At 31.2% G+C, this 22,854-nt stretch overlaps 1 protein-coding gene across 1 annotated transcript in view; it reads right to left on the reverse strand.

The window, feature by feature from the left end:
• Positions 1-635: 635 nt before the first annotated feature.
• LOC108905147 (tyrosine kinase receptor Cad96Ca-like) overlaps positions 636-22,854 on the reverse strand; it is a gene marked incomplete at its 3' end in the record, with an annotated part of 129,818 nt that continues 107,599 nt past the window's right edge. The window contains exons 3-5 of the mRNA XM_018707925.2: positions 5,154-5,789; positions 2,678-2,803; positions 636-771 (exon numbers count right to left, since the gene is read on the reverse strand). Coding sequence (XP_018563441.2) covers positions 636-771; positions 2,678-2,803; positions 5,154-5,789 — 898 coding nt within the window. The remainder of the gene's footprint in view (positions 772-2,677; positions 2,804-5,153; positions 5,790-22,854) is intronic.

Below are 22,854 nucleotides of genomic sequence, written 5' to 3' on the forward strand. Positions count from 1 at the left end.
CAAAAGCCATTCGGCGAGTAATTTTTTTTTACAACTTTTTTATTTATAACAATTGACTGACCAAGCCGAAAAATTTAAAAAATATGTAAATTATCAGAAAAATACACTTTATAAAATAAAAAAACTTTCAAGCTGTAGGTTTTTGTTTTAAAAATTTAGTCGGTTCATGCCTTTTTTTTAAGGGTGAACCGCTCGCCTACACGGTTAACGCCATGCACAAAGCAACTTTTGTATTTATTCGGTTGGAACTTCATCAACCACCCTGCTCACAGTCCTGACTTGGCACCATCTGATTTTCATCTTTTCTCTTCTCTGAAGGTGTTTATGGGTGGAACAAGGTTTTCTACCGACGATGACGTCCACAGTGCCGTGAAACAATGGTCCCGAGAATCCGCGGGAGATTTTTTTGACAAAGGTATCAGAAAGGTCAGCCTCGGCTCACAAAGTGCATTGAGATTGAAGGCGACTACGTCGAAAAATAGTGCTTGATGAATATGTAAATTGTTCATAAATATTTCGATTTAAAAAAAAATAAATACTCTTACTTTGTTGATATGCCTCCTATAGGTAAAAATTCATACAGCAAATGTTCCTTTGTATTTCATAATTGTGTCAATTAGTTTGCGAACACCTACCGTCTAAATCTACAGCCTCACATTTCCAAACTTGACCGAATGCCCCTTCTCCTAATATGTTGAAAAATTTCAAACGATGTCTTGGAAATTCCCATTGATCAATATTTTTTATTTCAATAGATTCTTGATTGTCCAGCTACAACAGTAAAAGGTTAAAGATAAAATATTATACATGGATTTTTAATTAAAGTTTGTCATGAATAACTAATAAAAAGCATAGAATGTGTTGTTTGATCTTTAGAACGGGGCAATTTTCTGGCAGTAATAAATAATAATATGCAGCAGCACTAAAACTCATGCGGCTTCTTTATGATATCCACCTCAACCACTTGAATTAACAACGTTTTATGTAGATCCTACTTGAGCAGATTAAAGGATATACAATTTTATTTAAAGTAGGGTTTACTAAGATAGGTACTTGAAGTAGCAACAGCTATCCGATTATACAGAGAGAATTACAATTACTTGCAAAAAATGTCATCTAAAGCTTCGTCTGACGAAACCAGTAATTAATGGGTTACCAAACTGATTTCTTCGATTCTTTTTTTTTTTTGATTTGATTACAAAAGTTCGCCACATTTGAAGATTTTTCAATAATACATAGGCATAGGGAAATTCTGGGATAGCCAAAAGTCGCTAGGAATAGTTTAAACACAGATTGCAATATTTTTGGGTTAGTAGATATTTCAAATGTTTTTTGGAACACATACTTGAGAAAAATAGATTCTAGTGTAATTAAACTTATTACGATTTAAACCAACTTCAAAAATCAGCATCTTTGTGGTATTTTGTGGTATTCAGAAGTCTGTATCTCAGTAGATATTGGCTTTCTGATAAAATCAAGTAGGCTTAAATCGTAAAAAATATTTTAGTTAGTTCATATTTAGCAAAAAAAATTAAGTTTATTTATTCTAGAATACCTTTAAATACTCAAATGTGCGTAACTGCTATTATAAAAAACGATGTAGGTAAGCTGTAATTTCGAAATTATTTCGATTAAAAAAACAACAAATTATTATTAAAGTTAATGGCTCAAAAAATGGCTACAAAGTGATAATCACAGCCAGTGAAACAGAATGTTGTGTTTTAATGTTATCTTTATCTTATTGTTTTAATAACTTTTAATTTTACCGAAAATATGCCAACATGAAAGATATTTAATTACTATTCCAAAAAAAATTACTGGTCACGTGGCTTATAATCATAAAGTTAGTCAAGCGGTATGTGAGAGCACGCGTAAGTATGTATCTTGGAGCTTCTAAATTAAATTTAATATTGTCAACTAACAAAGCAATCTTATTATCCAATGCATAGGAAAAGCTAGAACTGGAAGGTGGCCGTGGAAACTATGTACGAATTAAAATATGGGCATGTGGTAAAATATTCCCTAAAAATTGTAATTAAAATACATAGTGATTTCAAAAGAGTTAGTGATTCATTTTCACATTAATTTGACTTAGTTAAATGGACAACAGTTAATAATTAAAAATATATGGTTCACTTTGGGACTTTTTGATATTTGACCTTGATCTTGACCCACACGGTCATTTCAAGGTCATATCCGAACGAAAAATGTTCCGCTCTTTCCGTTTCCGGGGTCAAAATTATGGGGTCCCATTTAAAAAAAAATCAGAAAAATATATTTTTTTTAAATCTGGATGAAGTCAAATAGTGTTCCGCGATACCAAACCAAAATATCTAAACCTACAGACAATATTCCTGTCGATATTGCGAGAAATAACTACTCTATGAGCTACGTGCCCCAACTAGCGTTGAATTCCACGAGCAATATCAAGTAAACAGTTAGTAATAAATAATTATAAAAATAAAAACTAAAAATAATATATCTAAATATAATAAACATAAAATTACAAGATATTTCTTTGATATAGGTATCATTTCAATTCAATTGCAACATTTTGACCAAATAATGTACTAATCCATCAAATTTCATGGTGTAGGTATCTCAAATTTATTGTGCTATATAATTATATAGTGCCTAATTAGGGCATTAAACCTATTAAATTATACACATCCCGTACCTGAGTATGATTTGAGTCATTCTGCCATGGTTCATAACGATTACTGAACGCTCTTACTCCTCTCCATTCCTGAAGGTTTAATCCTGGACTCTCACGGAGAACTATTCCTCCTGACGATTCTTTTCTCTAAAAGAAAAAGGAATATGTTACTATGGAAAAATTATTGCTACAAATTTTAAACAATATAGGGAAAGGTGGAGCAAAGCGCAATGAGCAAATTGTAAAATAATCTTACGGGATGTACCTAACCATACAACGTATGAAATGAAGGTTTATCGTCCGTATTTTCTTGTATATAATAACTGTTTTCCACCTGCAATTTTGACTGATCTTATGAGCTCTTAGGAATTGTTTTAGGAAAAATCCTTAATCTTGTTTATTTGTTTCTTCTATCGGAAGAATTAAGCCTAAAAGTTTGTCGCAACGTTGTTGTTACATCTTGTATAAACTAAGGCGATCATAAGATAATTTCTAATAACGTCACACTTTTGATTAATATTAAATATTTGTTCATCGTTTTGTGGGATATTAGTTGCGAAAAAATCAAATTTCATTTCACTTTGCCCGTTCTCTCCTACCTTGAAAATAATTCAACATTACTAACAATTCAATTGCCAAAATTGTATTACAGTTTCACGTATGTAAAAATATGATCTGCACTAAAAATTAATGATACAGTGCATACTACGTCATTAATATGTGAAAATTAGCATGAAATTAAAGCTAATTAATTGTTATGAATTTACTCTTTATGGTATTTACAAGTTAAAATACAATATCTAATTACTATAATTTTTATTATGTAAATTTTCTCTCTATTACATATTTACCTGGTTTTAGTTACGTTTACATTTAAATATTTTTATTCCTAAAATTTTAAATTTCTTATGATGGCTAAAAAGGATGACTACCAATTTTATCATGGTTTTGTAATCCATAAATTCAGTTTTCCTCTTTTATTTTATATTTAACAAGTGACATTTCACATATTTATCTTGGCAAAAAGTTATTTCTTGTTTTGATCCTATTTTGGTTACAGCTTACTTAATACTAATTTAAGTGTTCTAATTATTGCAAGTATATATGGTTATTGGAAGAAAATATGATTAATACATACAAAACTTCGAATATTACAAAACATTGAACATTTAAAATATTTTTTATTATTAAGTAAACCATTATTTTTACGCATGCTTCTATGCATGGAGTTAATGGCAAAGTAATGGAAATTCTTTGACATCAAACAATTTTGAAGGAATGTGCCAAATAAGAGCATGTCCTATCTCAAAATCTGGTTTTCAAAACAGATAGAGTTAGGATAATACAAAATTAGCGATTCAATTATCTTTAGTAAATGAAGTTCTGCAAAATAATTTGTATCAAAGTTGGCATATGAGATTGCAGCAAAATTCGCCCCAGTGTACTTTGTTCAAACACTTGATTACTTATTTGTTTCATGGTGTTTCTAGAATATGTTCTATTGCATTATTTTATGTTCTTAGAAGCTTAGAGATTGTCCTACTTAGAACCCTAAGGAAATTTCGAGAAACAACGAAAAAATAAAAAAGGCCGCGCTAATGCACAGGGGAGATACAACTTGGTGTCACAATCGGAATTATCAACATTATGTGTTTGAGAAGATAGTAAATGCCAAACATCTTATCGAAATGGTGATGACAATGAAGATATTTAACCGGACCCTAGAGAATCACCTAAGAATAGTCGTTTTCCTATTGACTTATCGATTAGTAGCCATGTGACAACCGGTAGAACACCAGGCAATGCAGTCTTCGGTAGACGATTATGGACACCCTTCAACATTGTTTATGGCCATCCAAAAGATAAAATTGACACACTAGAAAACTACCCATCCCAATTAGCAAACAAAATACATGCCATCGATGATAATGTCTGACAGAAAATGTGATTCGGAAGCGAATAGCTGAAAACCGGGTACGAAGGCCAATAAAAAATACTCAAAACGATCAACGGTGTAGTCTACAGGACCCAGAGAGGTCTCAGAGCGAAAATGAAAATCGTTCACCAGGATCATTTGGTCCAATATTGAGCACCTATTGAAGAGAACTCTGATCGCTAATTGGGACGATCATCTTTAGGACGGAAAGGACGGTTTACTTATTCGTTTCATAATGTTTTAAAATAAGCTCTACAATGTTCTTATAAACCTATGGAAAATTTATATTAACGAATTTCCTTTATTTTATATTTAATTTAAGTTTTGCTTAATTATTTTACATTTCATATTTTTCTTTGAATAATCAATAAAAGAAACAACGTCTGCAGTCTAGAGAAAATTTGGTATTATCTCCTTAAAGCTCAGTTTGGCTTTTAAAAATTATTTTCAAATTATTTTTTTGATATCTTAGTATGCTTTTAATTTTTTTTATCTTTGATATTTGAATTTTATTGTCACATATTTGCTCAAAGAGAAAAGTGTCTTATGATTAGAACTTACCATATCTTCCTTAGAATCTTTGGGCTTTCCTAAGTATATTTTTTTCCTGAACACCATGGCGATAACTCCGACTGTTAAAAATACTGCAAACACTGACGCTATAGGTATAACGGTAGCAGTTAATTCTGGAAGAGACTTAACTGACTGATCAACTGTTAACAATTCATTTGTTGATTCTATGTCTTTATTTACTGGCCTGGCAGTTGTGGGTTTCTGAGTATTAGTGGTACTTTCAGTCTTCTCCGACAAATTATTGTCAACCTCTTTCTCAATTTCCACAGGTTTGAGAATGGTTGCTACATTTTTGTCAGATTTTTTCTCAGGTTTTCTGGTATTTTGTTCTGGATAAGTTTTTTGTTGGAAAATATGCTGCCTTTGTATATAGGGATTATTAGATATTTCGGGAGGGGGATTATTGGTGTAATCAGGCAGTGATGGAGGAAGTGGAGGTGGTTTCGGTGGAAGAACTCCGGGATATTTGAATATATTCGCATTCTGGCCGAGGGAAAATGGAGGTCTATTGGATTTCGAAGGGTTATAACGCAATGACTCATTCAAAATGTTTACGTTAACTTCCGTCTTCGCAAGGAGTTGCCCATCGAAAGCAGTCACGTACAAGTGAAGGTTTTGTCCAGCCTGAAAAATAAAAAATTATAATATTAGTAATTATATCAAATGACCAATGTGCTTTATTTAAAATGTTAGCACTTCCTTGAAAACTTAATAAAATATTTTATTAATTACATTCATTATCTCCATTATAGTAACACATCCTGTATAGTAATTATTTATTTTAATAATGTCAAAAAATTATTCTAGTTGATATTTCAAACTTCAAGCATATGCCGATGACACTCAACTTTATTTTCATTTAAATTAATGATTTTTGACAGGCAAATGACGTCATCAACTCTGAGTTATAAACTATAAAATTGTTATCGGATGAGCATAATTTAAAATTGAACTCAAATAAGTCGAAAGTTTTGTTTTTTGGTAGTGAAAATAATTTCCGAATTTTAAGAAGTAATTTTGAGGTTATGATCGATGGTATTCCAGTTCTCATTACTACCCATGCAAAAAATTTAGGAGTAATTCTTGACTGTAAGTTGCGTTTTGATGGCATGTTAAATAACTACACAACTACAAAAGTTCTTAATAAAAAACTTAAAATCATGTTATGCGAGTCACTTGTTCTTTCCCATTTCAATTATTGTGACTACGTATATGGTCCTTGTCTTACACAACAGGAGAAATACAGGATTCAAAAAGTACAAAATTCATGTTGTCGTCTTATTAGTGGTCTAAGAATATATGACCATATATCTCATGTTATTGGGGAGATCAAGTGGCTCAACATGGAAAATCGTAGGCGTCACCATCTTTGCAATTTTTTTCATAAGATTCTTACTATTCCTTCTCATCATTCTTTAAAAACTAATTTTATACAGCGTGGTAATGTTCATTCTAGAGATATTAGATTTACAAACAAATCCACGATACTCCATCAAAGAACTGCTTTTTTCAGAAGATGTTTTAGATACAACGCTATTACATTTTATCACTCTTCCTGACAAATTATTTAACATCAACAAATTTAAATATAAAGTTAAACAATATTTATTGAGCAGCCAGCATACTACTTAAATTGTTAATATGATTCTTGATTTGATACTTAAGTTTGTTGTGCTATTCATTACTTTATGATTTATAAACAATAATACTAATACATGTGTAGACAACTTTTATTATGTTTGTGTGTTTGTGTTGCAATGTCATTCTACTTTGAATTTCAATACCTTCTCTATTATGATATTGCTTACCTTATGGTTGAGTGGATTATATTATATTTATTTTATCTAACCAAAAAATATAGTAATAATAAAAATATATTGCTGTAATATATTACAGTCCTTCTCTCACTGATATGCAATGTGCCAAATTTAAATTTGGTATCGCATCTGATTTTTATGACCGGTTTTATGTTGCAGCAAAAATATGGGACAGGATATTATATTTGTTTAGTAAGCCCTAAATTCTTGGATACTTACTTATTGCACACATATATTGCCCATTTGGGGAAAGCAATATTCATTTGATTTTGGTTATCAAATTTAATTTTATTTTTCTACTCATATGTATATTGGTGACAACAATAATTTTCTCATGGTTTAGTATACAGGGTGATTCACAACTTATCCAAAAAAATTTGGGAATGAGAAATGGAATCAATATCGTAAAAAAAATTTTTAAATCTAGTTTCCGAGAAAAAAAGTATTGCAGTTATAGTACATTCAACCACTACATAGCTGGACAACTGTAGTCTCTAACGTCATTCGCCACGTGGCCTCAGCGACTCCGAATACTGAATTCGGATTTTGTAATCGTCGTTGCGATATTTACTTGCTATCTGTGGTGTTTACAACAGGTTTTTAGTAGTTAGTGTCAAAAATGGGTAGTTTGTGTCAAAAATGGTTTGCGTGTACTCGGAGTTGATGGATATCGTTTTAATTTATGGTGAAGCATTTGTGTTATAATGAAACAAGACAACATTTGTGTTAGTTCGTAGAAACTGAGTACAACAGACCCAAATGTGTTTACACATTGGTGGATAAAATTTTGAACAATTGTTGTAACATCGGGTATGTCAAATGATTTTATTATTTAAAAACACAAATTAATTTTATTAATTAATAAAGGCAAAAGCAGTTGAATTTGCCGATATAAAATAGGTGCGATAAAATTCTATTTACATATTTCTTTCCTTGCGAAAGTTTTTGTCCGTTTTTATCACACCGCCATGCCGGTCGCATTGTGCGAGGTCAGGTTTTACAGTGGACCAGTTTCCAGTGCCGTGCAGAAGTGTATTTTTAAATCATTTTCGAACTGCCCTTTTTGATTTTTTCTTTACAAAATTGTATTTGTAAGGGTCCCCTGTACATCCAGAATTTTTTTTTTTTGATAAGTTCTGAATCACCCTGTATACAGAATATAGGTATTCAATGTCGCTTTCTAAAGTTTTCGTCGCATCGTTATGATAAATCGTTGTCCATTAGAGGATATTACCAAAATCTCCTTTTAAGGTGATAGCTGACAGTTCAAGGTTATTAAAAATGGAACGCTACACGAAAGAACAACGTGTATTCATTGTTGAGCAATATTTTTAAAATAATGAAGGTTTCAGCAATAGTTCACAATTTTCGTACAAAATATAGTCGGAATAACGATTTAACTTTATCAACTGTGAAGAAATTAATTGCAAAATTCAGGGACTCTGGATCAACTTATACTTAACTTTCAATAGTCTGGCCGTCCTCCAACAAGTAGTTCAGCACAAAATATCGAAGCAGTGAGAGTGTTGCTGAAAGTCCAGGAACATCAATTCGGCATCGTTATCAAGATTTGGACATTTCAAGAAGCTCCCTATGGCGTAAGCTCACGAAAGATTTGTATCTTCATGCTTACAAAGTTCGGTTGACTCTAGAACTGAAATCTACTGACCACGCTGAGCGAGGAGTGTTCATTTCAAAGAGTCCAGATATGACAAGTTGCGACTTCTTTTTATGGGGATTTATAAAAAGCAAAGTTTACGTTACACCACCAACTACCGCGGAAGATATGTGGCATTGCAATACAGTAGCATTTCAGGAAATTACGTTAGACATGGTGACCAATGTTGAACAGTCTTTAACAAACCGAATTCGTTTGTGTATTAATCAAAATGGAAGACACTTCGAGCAATTGATGTAAATCAGCGGTCTAAGTATTCTTCTCCTTGTGTGTTCCGAGTTTCAATTGGTTTCGTTTTGCGTTTTGTTTTAGTTGTTGTTAGTGGTTTACTTCTTTTTGTCAAACCACTTTTTAAACATGTCAGTAAATATTGACACTGTCAGTCCCAGGCCTGATAAAATGTGAGAGAAAAGTAGTTTTGCAAGACCTTCTTGACGCTGCTTTTTCGGACTTTAGAAAAGAACCTAATTTTTCTGGAAAGCTGTTAAAGATAAGTATGAACAACTTTGTATCAGTTGCCGAGTCTGAATAACGTACACGTTTTGCTCACAGATGACAAGATAGAGTAATTTATGCCAAAACGAACTGTGAAAACTGCATGTTTCTAACTCTTACGGTTTAGACGCTATCTAGCCTCATTTAGAGATCTGATATCGTGATTTTTTTTTCAAAAACATCTGATTATCTCGAAAACGGTAAGTTTAAACACCATGTACATTTGATAAACTCTACCTAATAATAACCAAGAAATTCAAAAATGCAATAATATAAAGGGTGTTCCATTTAAAATAACAAAGTTATTGGAACGCGAAATGGAACATCCTGTAAAGCTAAAAATATTTTCCTTACATGGCCCACATGATTCCAGACAACTTTTATTAAAACCATTTTTTTGTATATGCAGAATAAGATGGAAATGAAGGCATCAAGGAAATGAACGAAATGGGCTCCGTTCCCCACTCTACTACTTTGCTACTGACTGATCATTCTACCCTTAGCCTCAAATGAATTTAGTTTACCTATAAATTTATTGTAATAGTTTAGTTTTGTCCTGTAAATGGAATTTGCTCACTTGCGCAATAAACGTATTTTTAATATATGAAAGAAAGAATGCCAAATTTGTGATTTTCTTTTTAAAAAACAAAACTAATTAAATTTACACGAACCTTCATATTAATTAATTTAGTTTCAGTGGAAAAGTTTTTGTTACAAACCTAAAGATATACAGAGTGTCCCGTCCATGTTTCAAAAAAACTTGTGTGCAAGTTCCTCATGGAAAAATAATAGGGGTAGTTCATGTAAAGTTTTTGAGATGCAGTGTGTTGAAGTTGTTACTTTCCAAATGGTTTTCCTTAATTATCTTTAAATCGGCTAAAGATAAAGATGTCAAAATTTGTACATGAGTAAACATCAACTGGCGTTAAGAATAATATGCAATACAGGTAATTGGAGGGGTACAATCGAAAAAAAAAATATGTTAAAAGTCAAAATTTATTACATTTCTAAATGGTTCTGTAAACTCTAAAGGATACTACAAAAAAAAAAGCTATACTTGTCGAAATTCGGTAGCATGTACCATTTTCGAGAAAAATGAAGTTGCATAGAAGAAAATGGGGGACAATTTCAGTAGCTACTGTAGTATTTCGAGTTTCCACATTTATATAATTGTGCAGTTGTTTTGTTCTGTATGTCTCCGAGTCTGTTTCCTAATATTTTTCTGTTTTTATTACTTTTTTTTACTGTTGGTAGCTAAATGTCTTCAGCTCATTCAATGGTAAGGCCCTCTTTCAATTTAATATTTTATTTATGTACTTGCAAAAAAATGCAACTTCATTTTTCTCGAAAATGGTAGATGCTACCGAATTTCGACAAATATACTTTTTTTTGAAGTATCCTTTAGAGTTTACAGAACTGTTAAGAAATGTAATAAATTTTGATTTTTAACATAGTGTTTCTTCGTTTGTACCCCTTCAATTACCTATATCGGCGACATTGATTTTCAGAAAGAAACCGTTTGCACATTATTCTTAACGCGCAGTTGATGTTTTGAAATATTTTGAAAATATATATATGAAATATTTTGAAAATTTCCTTCAACACATTTCGAATCTTTATTGTTTTTTCAGTATACTTCATGGCTACCTATGTATTGATTTATATACATATTCTGATAAGATACATTGCTTTTGAAGACTTTAACATAGACTAGTACCATAATTAAATAACTTAAAAAGATATCTGGAACTCATCAAACTATTTCTATTATAACTGTTAAAAAGTTTCGTATCTAAACATCTGTAAGGATCATCGAAACATTAGTTTGATTACTTTGGTTATTTTGTTCTATAAACATGAAGCATTGTATAAATGTGTACTAATAAATACTAAAAAGGAACATGCGGGTATTACATGAGAGTCATCCGAAATCAAAATATAATGTTTTGCCTGCTGACTGTTTATCCAGTTTAAAACATACTTATTAACATGGTAAACAAGGTTACCTGACCGCTGAAGTTTTCACATCATTGATCTTAATCTATAAAAAGACTGACAACTATTATTTGCATATTTTTTTCATCTAGAATCTTAAAATCAATGCCTATATTTCTTATCTCGGAAAAAGTTTTTGGATATATAGTGTTTTCTTGATGCGATATTATTAATGATTGTTTATTATTAACATTAACTCATTACTATTTTTATTCAAAACATACATGTGTGTGATGCCTTATGAAGTTAAATAAAATAGCAATTCTGTAATTGGTATTTTGTTATCGAATATCTTTCACAAGAGTGATATCGTAAATTAAAAAATACATTTTGGCTCATTCGAAAGAGATAATTTTTTTTGATACGTCAGATACGAAAACAAATGTAACAATGTTCCCAAAAAGAGGTTTTTCACACGGTGATCCTTAAATATGATTTCATTTAATAAAGGGGGTGATTCTTTTGATAATTTTAAAGAAAAATGTTTCATATATGAACATAGTCTAAACGGCCCTGCTTTCTAAATACGTCATGCCTTAGTATTAACCAATATATTTTAAATTACTGGAAATTGGGCTTGTGACTTAACTACCTCAACACCAAATTTCCAAAATTTTGACGCCACTACGAATATTTTGGAATATTTTGGAAGATTTCTTTTATTCTGTTTTATTCGAAAAAGGAGCCATTTTTAAATTATTATTCTTTATCCTCGAATAAGTTTATTATACACCTACAATCGAAAATAACGCGAAAATTGTATGTTTCCAGAAATATCTATTGAATTTTTTTTATTGTAAATGCATTCAAAGTTGAAAAAATTAATTAGACATTTTTAATTTTCTTACATTGTATTCATTTTTACAAAAAAAAAGTAATTAGATTATTGTACAAAATGAACAGTTTTCAATTATTTTAGATTCATTTGTTGAATAGTTAACTTATTTTAGACAAAGAAATAAAAACTCGAAAGTGACTCGGTTTTCAAATTAAATGGAAAAGATAATTCTTTGAAATACATATAATTAAAGATTTAAACCACCAACTGAATTTTCAAAATACTTTTGTAGTGTAGTCATAATTCTGAGGTTCTTAGTAAGGGTGCTTCCGAATATCACCGCGACTGGTTGATATGATTATATATAAATTGAACGAATTTTTATATTCATTGGCTTAGACATTAATCCAAATCAAACTCCTTTGGAGATATTTCATAAAAATCCTGGTGAATACAAGCAGCGTCAGAAGATTGAACGCAACTAGACTGGACTTTTCAGTGCGAAATAATCTTTAGGAATACGGTAATTTGATGAGTCTATTAGGGAGATAAGGACAACAGATTACAAGTTTGGTTTTTGTTTAATATCTCTGAAGATTTGAGTTCAATATGTTAATGCTGTTATAACGCAAGCATTTTTGATATGAGCATTTGTCCATATAAAATAGTTTTATTTTCTTATAGAAAAATTCGATTGAAAAATCATTAACTGAACATTTTAGAATTCAATGAAATACATTGAACCTTTTATTAAATCAATTGAAAAAAAAATTTAAATAAGTCTTGAGATAACACATTTTTTCATTAAATTGTTAATAATGTACTTCGTATAGGTAATATTTAATATCCCTTTATATTAATTGACTTACATATTGTCATTTTTCTAAACAAAGCGAAGAACTGTATATTTTCAGACCCAAATACGTAATTTTGAAAACAAGTTTTGAGACAGTTTTTGGCTTTGTTTTGTGAACTACCTAGACGAAAAAGTAAGTAAACAAAAGAATAATCTTTTTTTCTTCTTACAATATTTAAAAGAATTCATAATAAATGTTTTAATTTAATAAATAAATATTTTTATCATGATATTGTTATACAGTTTTTAATGAACCATGAACAATATAATTAATAGTAAAATTTAATACTTATTATTTAGGCTACAATTATGTCTACAATAATGTCAGTACAATCTAAAGTATTAATTGATATTTTTTTATATGTAGATAAATGTAAATAACCGTTTAACGACTTATTAATTAGCTATGAATAGCTCCGCACTTTTACAAATTCATAACTCAACTTTTTTTAAACTTTATTCCTGAAATATTTCGCAAGCGTCGTGCAAAATAAATTTCTACTCAATTAAAGTATAAATGGGTTTCCCCTAAGAATTATTTCCTGCAATATTACGAGATCAATTGACATCCTGCACATTAAATTTCATGTATAATAAATACGATTTAAGACCTTTCATCTGCATGAGGCCCTATTGAAAGAAGATCCTAAGAAACATAAAGAAAATTAATCGTCTTGGACTTATTACTTCTTTCAAGACTGAATTTAAGATCTTTGAAAATTTATATAACAAAAATGATCAAAAACGTGAATCTATGAATAAACTAAGTTGTATTGGTTTGAATATTATTGTAAAAGGTCTTCTTTATTTATTTTAATATTTTTAACGAATACATTTTTACTAATAAAGAAATATATCTAAAAAACTGTAATAGATTTGTAAATTCAATAAAAAATCTAAATTATTTTCAATATCCTTGTGACTTACAGATCGTTTCGTTTCTAAGACGAACTTAAATGTAAACACAATGTTAATACAATTAAAAATGAATATAGCAACAGTTAATAAAATTAATTATAATTTATACCAACAAATAACTTTTTAATTCGAGAACTCTTTCCAGCGTCCTCATCATGTATAGGATATCCCAGTATCGATGGGTAGCCGCCATTACAAGAAAATGGAAAGAGCAAATAGGAAACTGCAATCGGAGATCTATATATGGTTTGATGATATACATATTTTACTCAAACATAGTAAGTGTACTAGCCTGTGATTTGACACAGTTTTTTCTTTATGTGTAAGTTCTAAGATTTCATTAAAAAAGTTTTTCAATATCTCTTTCCATTTCAAAAAAATGATACGTATGGAGAAAAAAACTATTTCGATCAAGTCTATTACTGATTTGATCAGCGTTGCCGTGAAAATAAGATATTTTCAATATTTATAATTCATTATTGACATAAATTAGTTGTTTCCATAAAACCGTGGAAATTTTGCGAGCGATAGTAGAGGCTAATCCAAGTGATGTCAGGGACTACGCAGAAGAACTAGGTGTAACCCCCATGACAATTTCTGGTCATTTGCGATGGATTGGAAAAGTGGAGAAGCTCGACAAAAGAATCGCCGTTTTGAAGTATCGTCTGCCCTTCTGCCAGTGGCGGCTCGTGAAGGAGGACTCTGAGACTCCGCCTCCCAGATATTTTCAAACTATAAACTTAAAATAGTGTATTTATTTAAATCAATAAGAAATCTAAATAGCATTCATTCAATATCTCTTGGATGTTAGGTTGGTTGCATAAAGTGCATGTACTCCGTGAACGTAGCTCAGATTAATGCCATCTGCCATCTATGATCGTACCAAAAAGTTATGTTTGACCGCGGGCGCTATCCCCACTCCATTGCGGACTGTGAAATCTTGAGTTCATCGTGCAAGCATATTTTTACATATGATTGGATAAACTGGCACGTGGAGGGGATAGGCGACGATAGTGTCGCGCACTTTGTTTTGGACTCCATGAGGCAGTAACCCGTATCACTGAAGTGTGGTTATACGTGTTTTGTTTTTGCTTTGGCGCTTTTTAAGACATTATATTCTATAAGTTTAAATTTAAAATGAGGGTTTGTGAAATAAAAAAACTTGTTATTAGTAATTTAAGTTTAGAGGAAAAAGTCGAATTAAAAAATAACGGACGTCCAACGCCAGTGTTGAATTTAGTTCAGGTGCAGAAAGAGTGCAAAAGTGGGCCGGCTTTTATTCGCAAATTTGATAAAAACATTTATGTTGTGTGGTTGTGACGAAACAAATAGATTTTTTTGTTTTGTATGTTTATTGTTTGGAGGAGGCGAAGAAAACTGGACGAAATCTGCAGTTTCTGACTTGAAACATTTACCAGACAGGATTAAGATGAAAATTCTCCTAAACACAAAAATAAGTTGGTGAGTTTTTTACTTTTAGGAAGAGTAAATATTGCTTCTTGTTTAAGTAGTGCTTATGCGGAACAAATAAACAGTCATAACGAAACAGTTAAGAAAAATCGATTGCTTCTTTAAAAAATTATAGATATCTTAAAGTTATGTGGTACATGTAACCTTCCTCTTCGTGGACATAATGAAAAACGTGACTCGGTAAACAAAGGGGTATTTTTAGAACTGATGGACTATAGTGCAAAAATTGATCCCGTTTTCGATAAACATCTTAGTGATGCCCATGTTTTTAACGGAACTTCAAAAACTATACAGAATTAACTATTACAGTAATCTACATAATTATATCCTAACTGGGTTGGTTGATCGATTATCCACTTCAGCCCCCACACGTTGGAATTTTACTTCTCGCATTGTATCTAAGTACCTACTGTACACACTGACAGCATTCATTTTGGGGTACCCCGCACCCCCCCCCCAACTTTTATCATGTACGTCCTCTTTTCAAAATACACCCTCCCTGTATTCAAACCCACGAGCTGCCACTGCCTTCTTCTACTCAACACAAACGACCCTTTTCTCGATCGAATTGTGACGTGTTATGAAAAATGGATTCTCTACGACAACCGGCCACGTTCGGTTCAATGGTTGGACTGCGAGCAAGCTTTACAACACTTCCTGAAGCCAAATTTACACCAAAAGAAGGTTATGGTGGGTGACTGTTTGGTGGTCTGCGGCCGGTCTCACCCATCACAGCTTCCTGAATCCAGGCGAAACGATTACTACAGAAAAGTATACCAATATTTTGTTTCCAATATTAGGAATATGGCAAACACTGCACAGCTAAATATCTGCCTACTTATTATAATAGGTTAGGCAGAATGAAATATTCATTTTCAAAGTTAGTTTGTTTCACATTATAGTGAGACACAAATTCAAATCAAGTCGCCATGTTTTCGCGTAAACAAATTTCGCAGTGGGTACTCTTCATGTGCCAGAGAAAATCCAAAAGGAAGCATTCATTCCTTACGCACACTTGAAAACGCTTAGAAAGTAAGGGCAGCAGTGGTACAAAGTCCTAAACGATTTGCTAAACCACCAAGCATTCAATAATTCAAACCGAAGCTGTCGTCGCGTTCTGAAAGACTTAAATTTCCATCCAACATGCGTTGACTTTTGCGAGTATTTGCATTTTACTCATTTATGATTATATTTAAACTAAAACTGTGTACTTTCATTCAAATATAAGTACTTAAATAAATTCTTCACGTAAACTCGTATTTGGTGCACTTGTACCTAAATCAGTATAAATGTCCTCATTACTGAGTAATCCCACCCTTTTTCATATGCAGATGCATTGTCTTTGCCTATTCCCATCGTCCCATTAGGTTATAGCAGTATGGTGTATGGTGTGCTTTGGAGTTAGACAAGTACCTATTGGATTATCTGGTTATTCTAGTGAATATTGTATTTAAATGCAGTGATATAATTACAATAATTAAAGACAATATATTGTCTCAATTAATATTTGGTTAAATAAACGGAAAGTTAAATTGTTTTATATAATTACGTATTTGTAACGTACAACGGTTATGGCAATCTATTCATCCGATCAGGTCACCAATTCCTTTAATCGAGACCTTGTCTCTAAACCAGATCTGTATATAAACCACTGTCGCAGCTTAGTAGTTTATGACTTTAATACAATGATAATTAAATTAAAATTTAAAGAGAATATAAACCAAGTCTGAGTAAAAAATTACTTAATAATAGTTAAATTTAAATCATATTAGAGAAAAGTCAACTCTAAATTGGTTTTATATATTCAAGATAGAGCCAAAAGTCACTCAATTGATAGTAACTAAGATTTGAAAAAACTCACTCATATCTGATGTAATAGTTTCACTCAATTGTACTCATACTAATAGAGTGAAAATTTCACTCAATCCGGTATGGACAGAAATTGATACATTATCTATTGAGTAAAATTGAGTGAAATTTGAGTGAAGTTTTTTTTACACTGTAGCGAAAGACCAATATTGCTCATTTTTGGGACGTTCTTCTTTAAGGTATTGCGTAACTTTGTACAATAACTTCCTAATATTGATGTGGATATTTAACAACTATGGTTTCAGCAGGATGGGGCCACTTCTCACACTGTCAGGAAAACTATGGAAATTTTGCGAAGAATGTTTCCTGTCGCGTCATTTCGTTTGGGGAACTCAACTAGCCAGCACAGTCGCCGGATATCTCTGCTTGTGATTTCTTTTTATGGGACTACCTAAAATCAAAGGTGATTTCTAATCGACCGCAAACTTTGGACAAACTGAAAAATAATATTTATATGGAGGTTAACGCAATCCCAATTTAAATATTGGCGCGGGTGATGCAAAATTTTCATATTAGACTTTAAGAGTGGCAGCAATGTGGATGGAGTCATTTAAATTATGTAATTTTAAACAAAAATTACGTGTTTCCTCAAGAACCATTTATTTCATTTTTGAATAAAATTAAAATAAAACATAATTATAGTATATGTGGGACTTAATAAATTATAGAAGTATAGTTTATATTTGACATGAGGGTTAAACAACTTTACACTTTAATTGGAACAAAAAAATAAATTTATCAAAATACTAAAATATAGCATTACTAGTTTCAAATGTTTTAGAATTACTTACTTTTACTTGAACTACAAAAATACAGCGTTCACAATGAACTATTTCATGTTTCTATAAAATTTATTTTTATTTTACAAGCTGAAAGATTAGCTGCTGAGCTGAATAGAAACGTTCACAAATACTCGACTCCATAACAAACAATTATGTAACAATAGGGTTGTTGACTATAAAAACACACCACATACAAATTGTTGTTGATACAAAAATTTTATATAAAAGAACCTACATGTATAGTAAAATTTTAAATATATGACAAATTAGTGGTAGAAATCATATATGAATTTTTGCGTTACTTAAAAACTAGTCTGACGTCATAATGATCAATTGAACAAGAAGCTAGTAGCGATCCTATTGCATAATTTTGAGGAAGAAGAAAATATGTCAAAATTGTCCGTCAAACGTCAAACCCTGGTTTCCCGTTTTTTAAACAAAAGTGACGCCAGTCTATCAATTAAATTAAGAGTATTTGTGATACTTATTAATTATTTTTCTGATTGCAATGGATTCATCAAAATTTAAGTGGTGTTTTGTTCCACATTGTGATAACAACAGTAGAAATGCGCCAAATAAATTGTTTATAACTATACCTGCAAATGAGAGCCGTAAAACTTGCTGGTTTCAATCAATACAGCAGAGTGTACCGAACACAAAAACAAGGTATTATTGCTGTGAAGACCACTTTAATGTAAGTATTTTATTTATATACATAAAAATTACAAACATCCAACGATTTTTTTATTTGTAGCTCAAAGAAGATGCTATAAATTATATGCAATATAAATTAATGGGCGGAAGAATATTTTTGAAAGATAATGTTGTACCTCATATTTTTCCAAGTGCAAGGAATTACAAGAGACGTTTAGAAACATCTACAAATCTAAGTGAAAGTTCTCAAAAGAAACGTCAAAGTATTGACCATTCACCACTGCCTTCTACATCCACTTCTGGTGGTTCAAATTTAATGATTAATCCTAAACAGAATGTAGGAATCCAAGTAAAACCACATGTACGAAGTAAATATATTTCTTGTCATGTTACGCCTAATATTACTAATACAGCCTCAACTCCTATAAAGCAACGTCCAAATGTAAGAAAGTTATCAGAAAAGCGTTTTACTGAAATTAGTCATAGTCAGAGTGATATTCCAAGTATAAGCGAGGAAGAAAAAGAACCCAGTAGTTTTGAACAGACAGATATTGAACTAAAAGTACTTGAAAAGAAAGAGGAACAAACATTGGCACTGAAAGTAATATTAAAATGTATAGNCACTAGTGACAGCAGTCTATCAATTAAGAGTATTTGTGATAGTTATTATTAATTTCCTGATTGTAATGGATTCAACAAAATTTAAGTGGTGTTTTGTTCCACATTCCACATTCCACATAGCCAATTGCATTATCTCCATAAGACTCCCGAACTGCACTATAATTTTCCGTAAATAAATAGGTATTTATATTTATTATTTATATTATAAATAAACACAATAAAATCATTCATAAAATATGTTAATCCTTACCTGAATGCATTTATACCTCTGACAGTATTAAAACGGTTGTCTCTTTTTAAAAATTCAATTCATGATCATAAAAATATAAATTTTCGGTATAATTTGCGAAGTAGCTTTCACAAATTCCGTTTCACACATTCTGCTTTAATTCTAAGGGAAGGAAGATTTTAAATGATTATTACTAAATAATAATTTTACTTAATAAAGGAATTCGAAGATTAAGGAAAATAACTTGTAGACTTGTAAATATTTTATGCGACAATGTCACTGACAGACTGACACTACTGACAGTGTTGACAGAGCATCTTCTTCCTCCAATTTTTTTCCTTTACGCAATTATCTACACATAATTTCACTACAAGGTACCCCTTATGACGACACAGAAGTTTTGAAATATTATAAAAAAATCAGTTTTAAATAATTATTTTAAAACTGTTCCAACGCATTTCTCAATCTCTAATTGTGCATACACACTAATTAGTACGTGTAGAATTATATTATCTACTTTTTGAAATTTGGTCAACAATCCTATTATGTAGGTAACAATTTATGCACGGAAATGGGGCTGCCCACTCCTAATATGGAATATAAAATCCAGGATTAGGCTTCTATTCTCTTCTCACTTTCCCGCATAATGTCCTCTTACAAAACTACAGATGATTTATCACATTTTTTAAGGTTATGTATATAATGTGCCCACATAATTTTACACATGCCTAGAGATTCTTTTATATTTTAAATGTATATCAATTTTTATGTATACAAATGGAATACAGAACGAACAAATAGGACAATACAGTATTTTCAAAATCTGTTAAAAAAATAAAAACTGTTTTTAGAAACCATTAACACTATTTCAAAATTGAAGAACTTTAGGACCTATGCCATATGAACTTTCTACATTAAAATAAGGTTTTCTATACGATTAAAGTTCTGATCAATAAAACCGGGACACCCTGTATATACATTTCTAATAAATTAGATTCACTATCTCTTAAATGTCATCCAACTGCTGTCATAACTGATACATAGTAGTTTTATATTTGCTAGATAAGGTGGGCGCCACTTCACGATTACATCTTGTAGGAGGAACTAGATTTTTTCATTTAAATATGTTCAATGGCACATTCAATAATACAAATTAATTATTGGAGTCAAGGCTACCTCACAGAGACTACCAAGCCCAAGAAATTGAAGTAGGTGTCATGCTAGGACCCACGACAAATAAATATCGACCTTTGGTATTTTAGACATCGAACAAATTGGTTTAGTGAATTACATGTTTACGTTATAATATTATATAAAAAAAAAATGAATTATTGATACGGAAAATCAGATAAGGAACTCTGTTAAGAAATTCCAAATCTGACATTTAAGTCTAACTCAAGAACAACTTGGACGACTTTTTAACAAAGACAAGTTATAACAATAAATACCTAAATGATGATGATGCAAAGGAAAAATAAATGAGATATATTTAAGTGCATAAAAAAATCAAACAATACTGATTATTAATATAGCATAGAAATTCCTACTAAGGCAGGTATATTTTTATCCGAGGTGAGGAAGGAAACTTTTTGACGTATTCGTTCCATCAAGGATACGAGGGAATGCAAAAAGCGTATAAATGCACAAATGTCGCACAGTCATATGACTAGATAGCTACTTATTTTGTTCTCTCAGGCGAAAACATTCGCATCGAAAAAAATCAACACACTAGGCATCCACTCTCCCTGTTTCGGACTCGTTTTTGTTCAGATGGGCACAGAGAAAAGTGCATGTAAGAAAATATTACATTGGAGGAAATCCAATTATACATAATGATGTTCCAAGTTATTCCAAAAATGGTAATAGGAACAATATTATGTAAATAAATAAAATTTGTTTCCAAAAATGAATTAACATTTTTATAATAAAATTATCTTATTGAATTTTGCGTAAAATTTGATAATTATTGCACTAAAATGCATATATGTATGTATTTTCACATAAATCTTTGTCTAGTTTGAAAATGAATTGCGTTGTGGTTTTAATAATTTATGCCATATTTTAAATCATTGCTCAACTTTTAAACAAATTTATGAATTTCCATATTATTTATTTATTTTAATTACACGTTGTCTCATTAAGCCCCCAAAAATCTTAATAGAGAAAGAGGGTTGAGTGACATCTATATCGTTTGAAAGATATTCTAATTCTCTACACAACCGTGTTTTTTGAATTTGACCGATTAGTTTCGGAGATACAGGTTGTTAATGAAAAAACCCACGTTTTACAAAGGACCCCGCACTTTTCTTATGTAAAAGTGGTTTCAGTTAAATTGGCTGAAATTTTTATAGGTTACAGCCTTAACCTGTCGATCAAAAGTCTCCATTGGCACAAGATCCTAAAGTTAATAGTTTTCGAGTTACGCTGACTTTAGAGCAATAACTCTGTATTCGAAGGGATAAAAATGTTATTAGATATTTTTTGTTGTTTGCGTTTGCATTACCCAAGGTGTACCACATGGAGGTTGCAAAATCGGTCCAACACCTCTTTGGGGTGGCTTTTTTACCGTAAGGTCCCCTTGCCTCCCACCATCGGAGTGTCTTTATTACCGTTAGCTCCCCTTGCCTCTCACTAATCTTAGTACGTCTAGATGCATGTATTTTATTTTCATGGATCCAATATCATCAATTTCTATGTTATTATATCTGTTGAGGCTATCATTAATATAGTTTAATATTGCAATAACTCTGTATTCGAATGTTATTTGATATTTTTTGCCGTTTGCATTTGCATTACCCAAGGTACCTTTTTTCCGTGGCTCAAAAACTACTTGCACCTGTGAAAATGTTGAGTTTAGCTATAAATCTTGATTTGATCAATGCCTGCATTAATATGCGACAGATAATATGCATAAAAGAATAATTAATAAAATATTTAATTTTTTATTACAATGTACAGAAATCCAATAAGTTTTTATGCCATCAACTAGGTTAGTTGTAACGGATATCTGCAGTCGAAAGAACTACTCGCAGTTTGGGTTTGAACCTTAAATGATTTTCATGTTAGCACATACATAAGTACTATATGTCATTTTTCTCAATGACAACCGAAAAAATAATAAATCATTGTAGTTATATTAATATTGGTAATGTGACTTCACACTGAAAAACTGTAGTTGTTATGGGTACAAGTGCCATACTGTTCCATTAGAAAGAGAATTGCGTCAAAGAATTAATTATGTGACCGTAGTTCAAACTCGAGTTGAAGTCGTAAATCTCTTTAGAAGGAATGCTATATGGAACCAACTTAATGAAAATCATGCTAGAGAATTTCCTAGATTCGACCTCGATTATTTACATAGGATAACCATTGGTGTTTACCAGGTTGGTTTAGCTCCATCTTACATTCAAGATAAGCTTGATATAGAAGGAACAGAAGTAGGTATTTCAATTCGACGAACATGTTCTAGAACCAGGTTTTCTACGGATCAGAATAATTTACTCACGTTTCCGGAATGCAGTGAAACA

Source organism: Anoplophora glabripennis, unplaced genomic scaffold (genome assembly GCF_000390285.2).
Source record: "Anoplophora glabripennis isolate ALB-LARVAE unplaced genomic scaffold, Agla_2.0 scaffold264, whole genome shotgun sequence".
Taxonomy (NCBI): Eukaryota; Metazoa; Arthropoda; class Insecta; order Coleoptera; family Cerambycidae; genus Anoplophora; species Anoplophora glabripennis.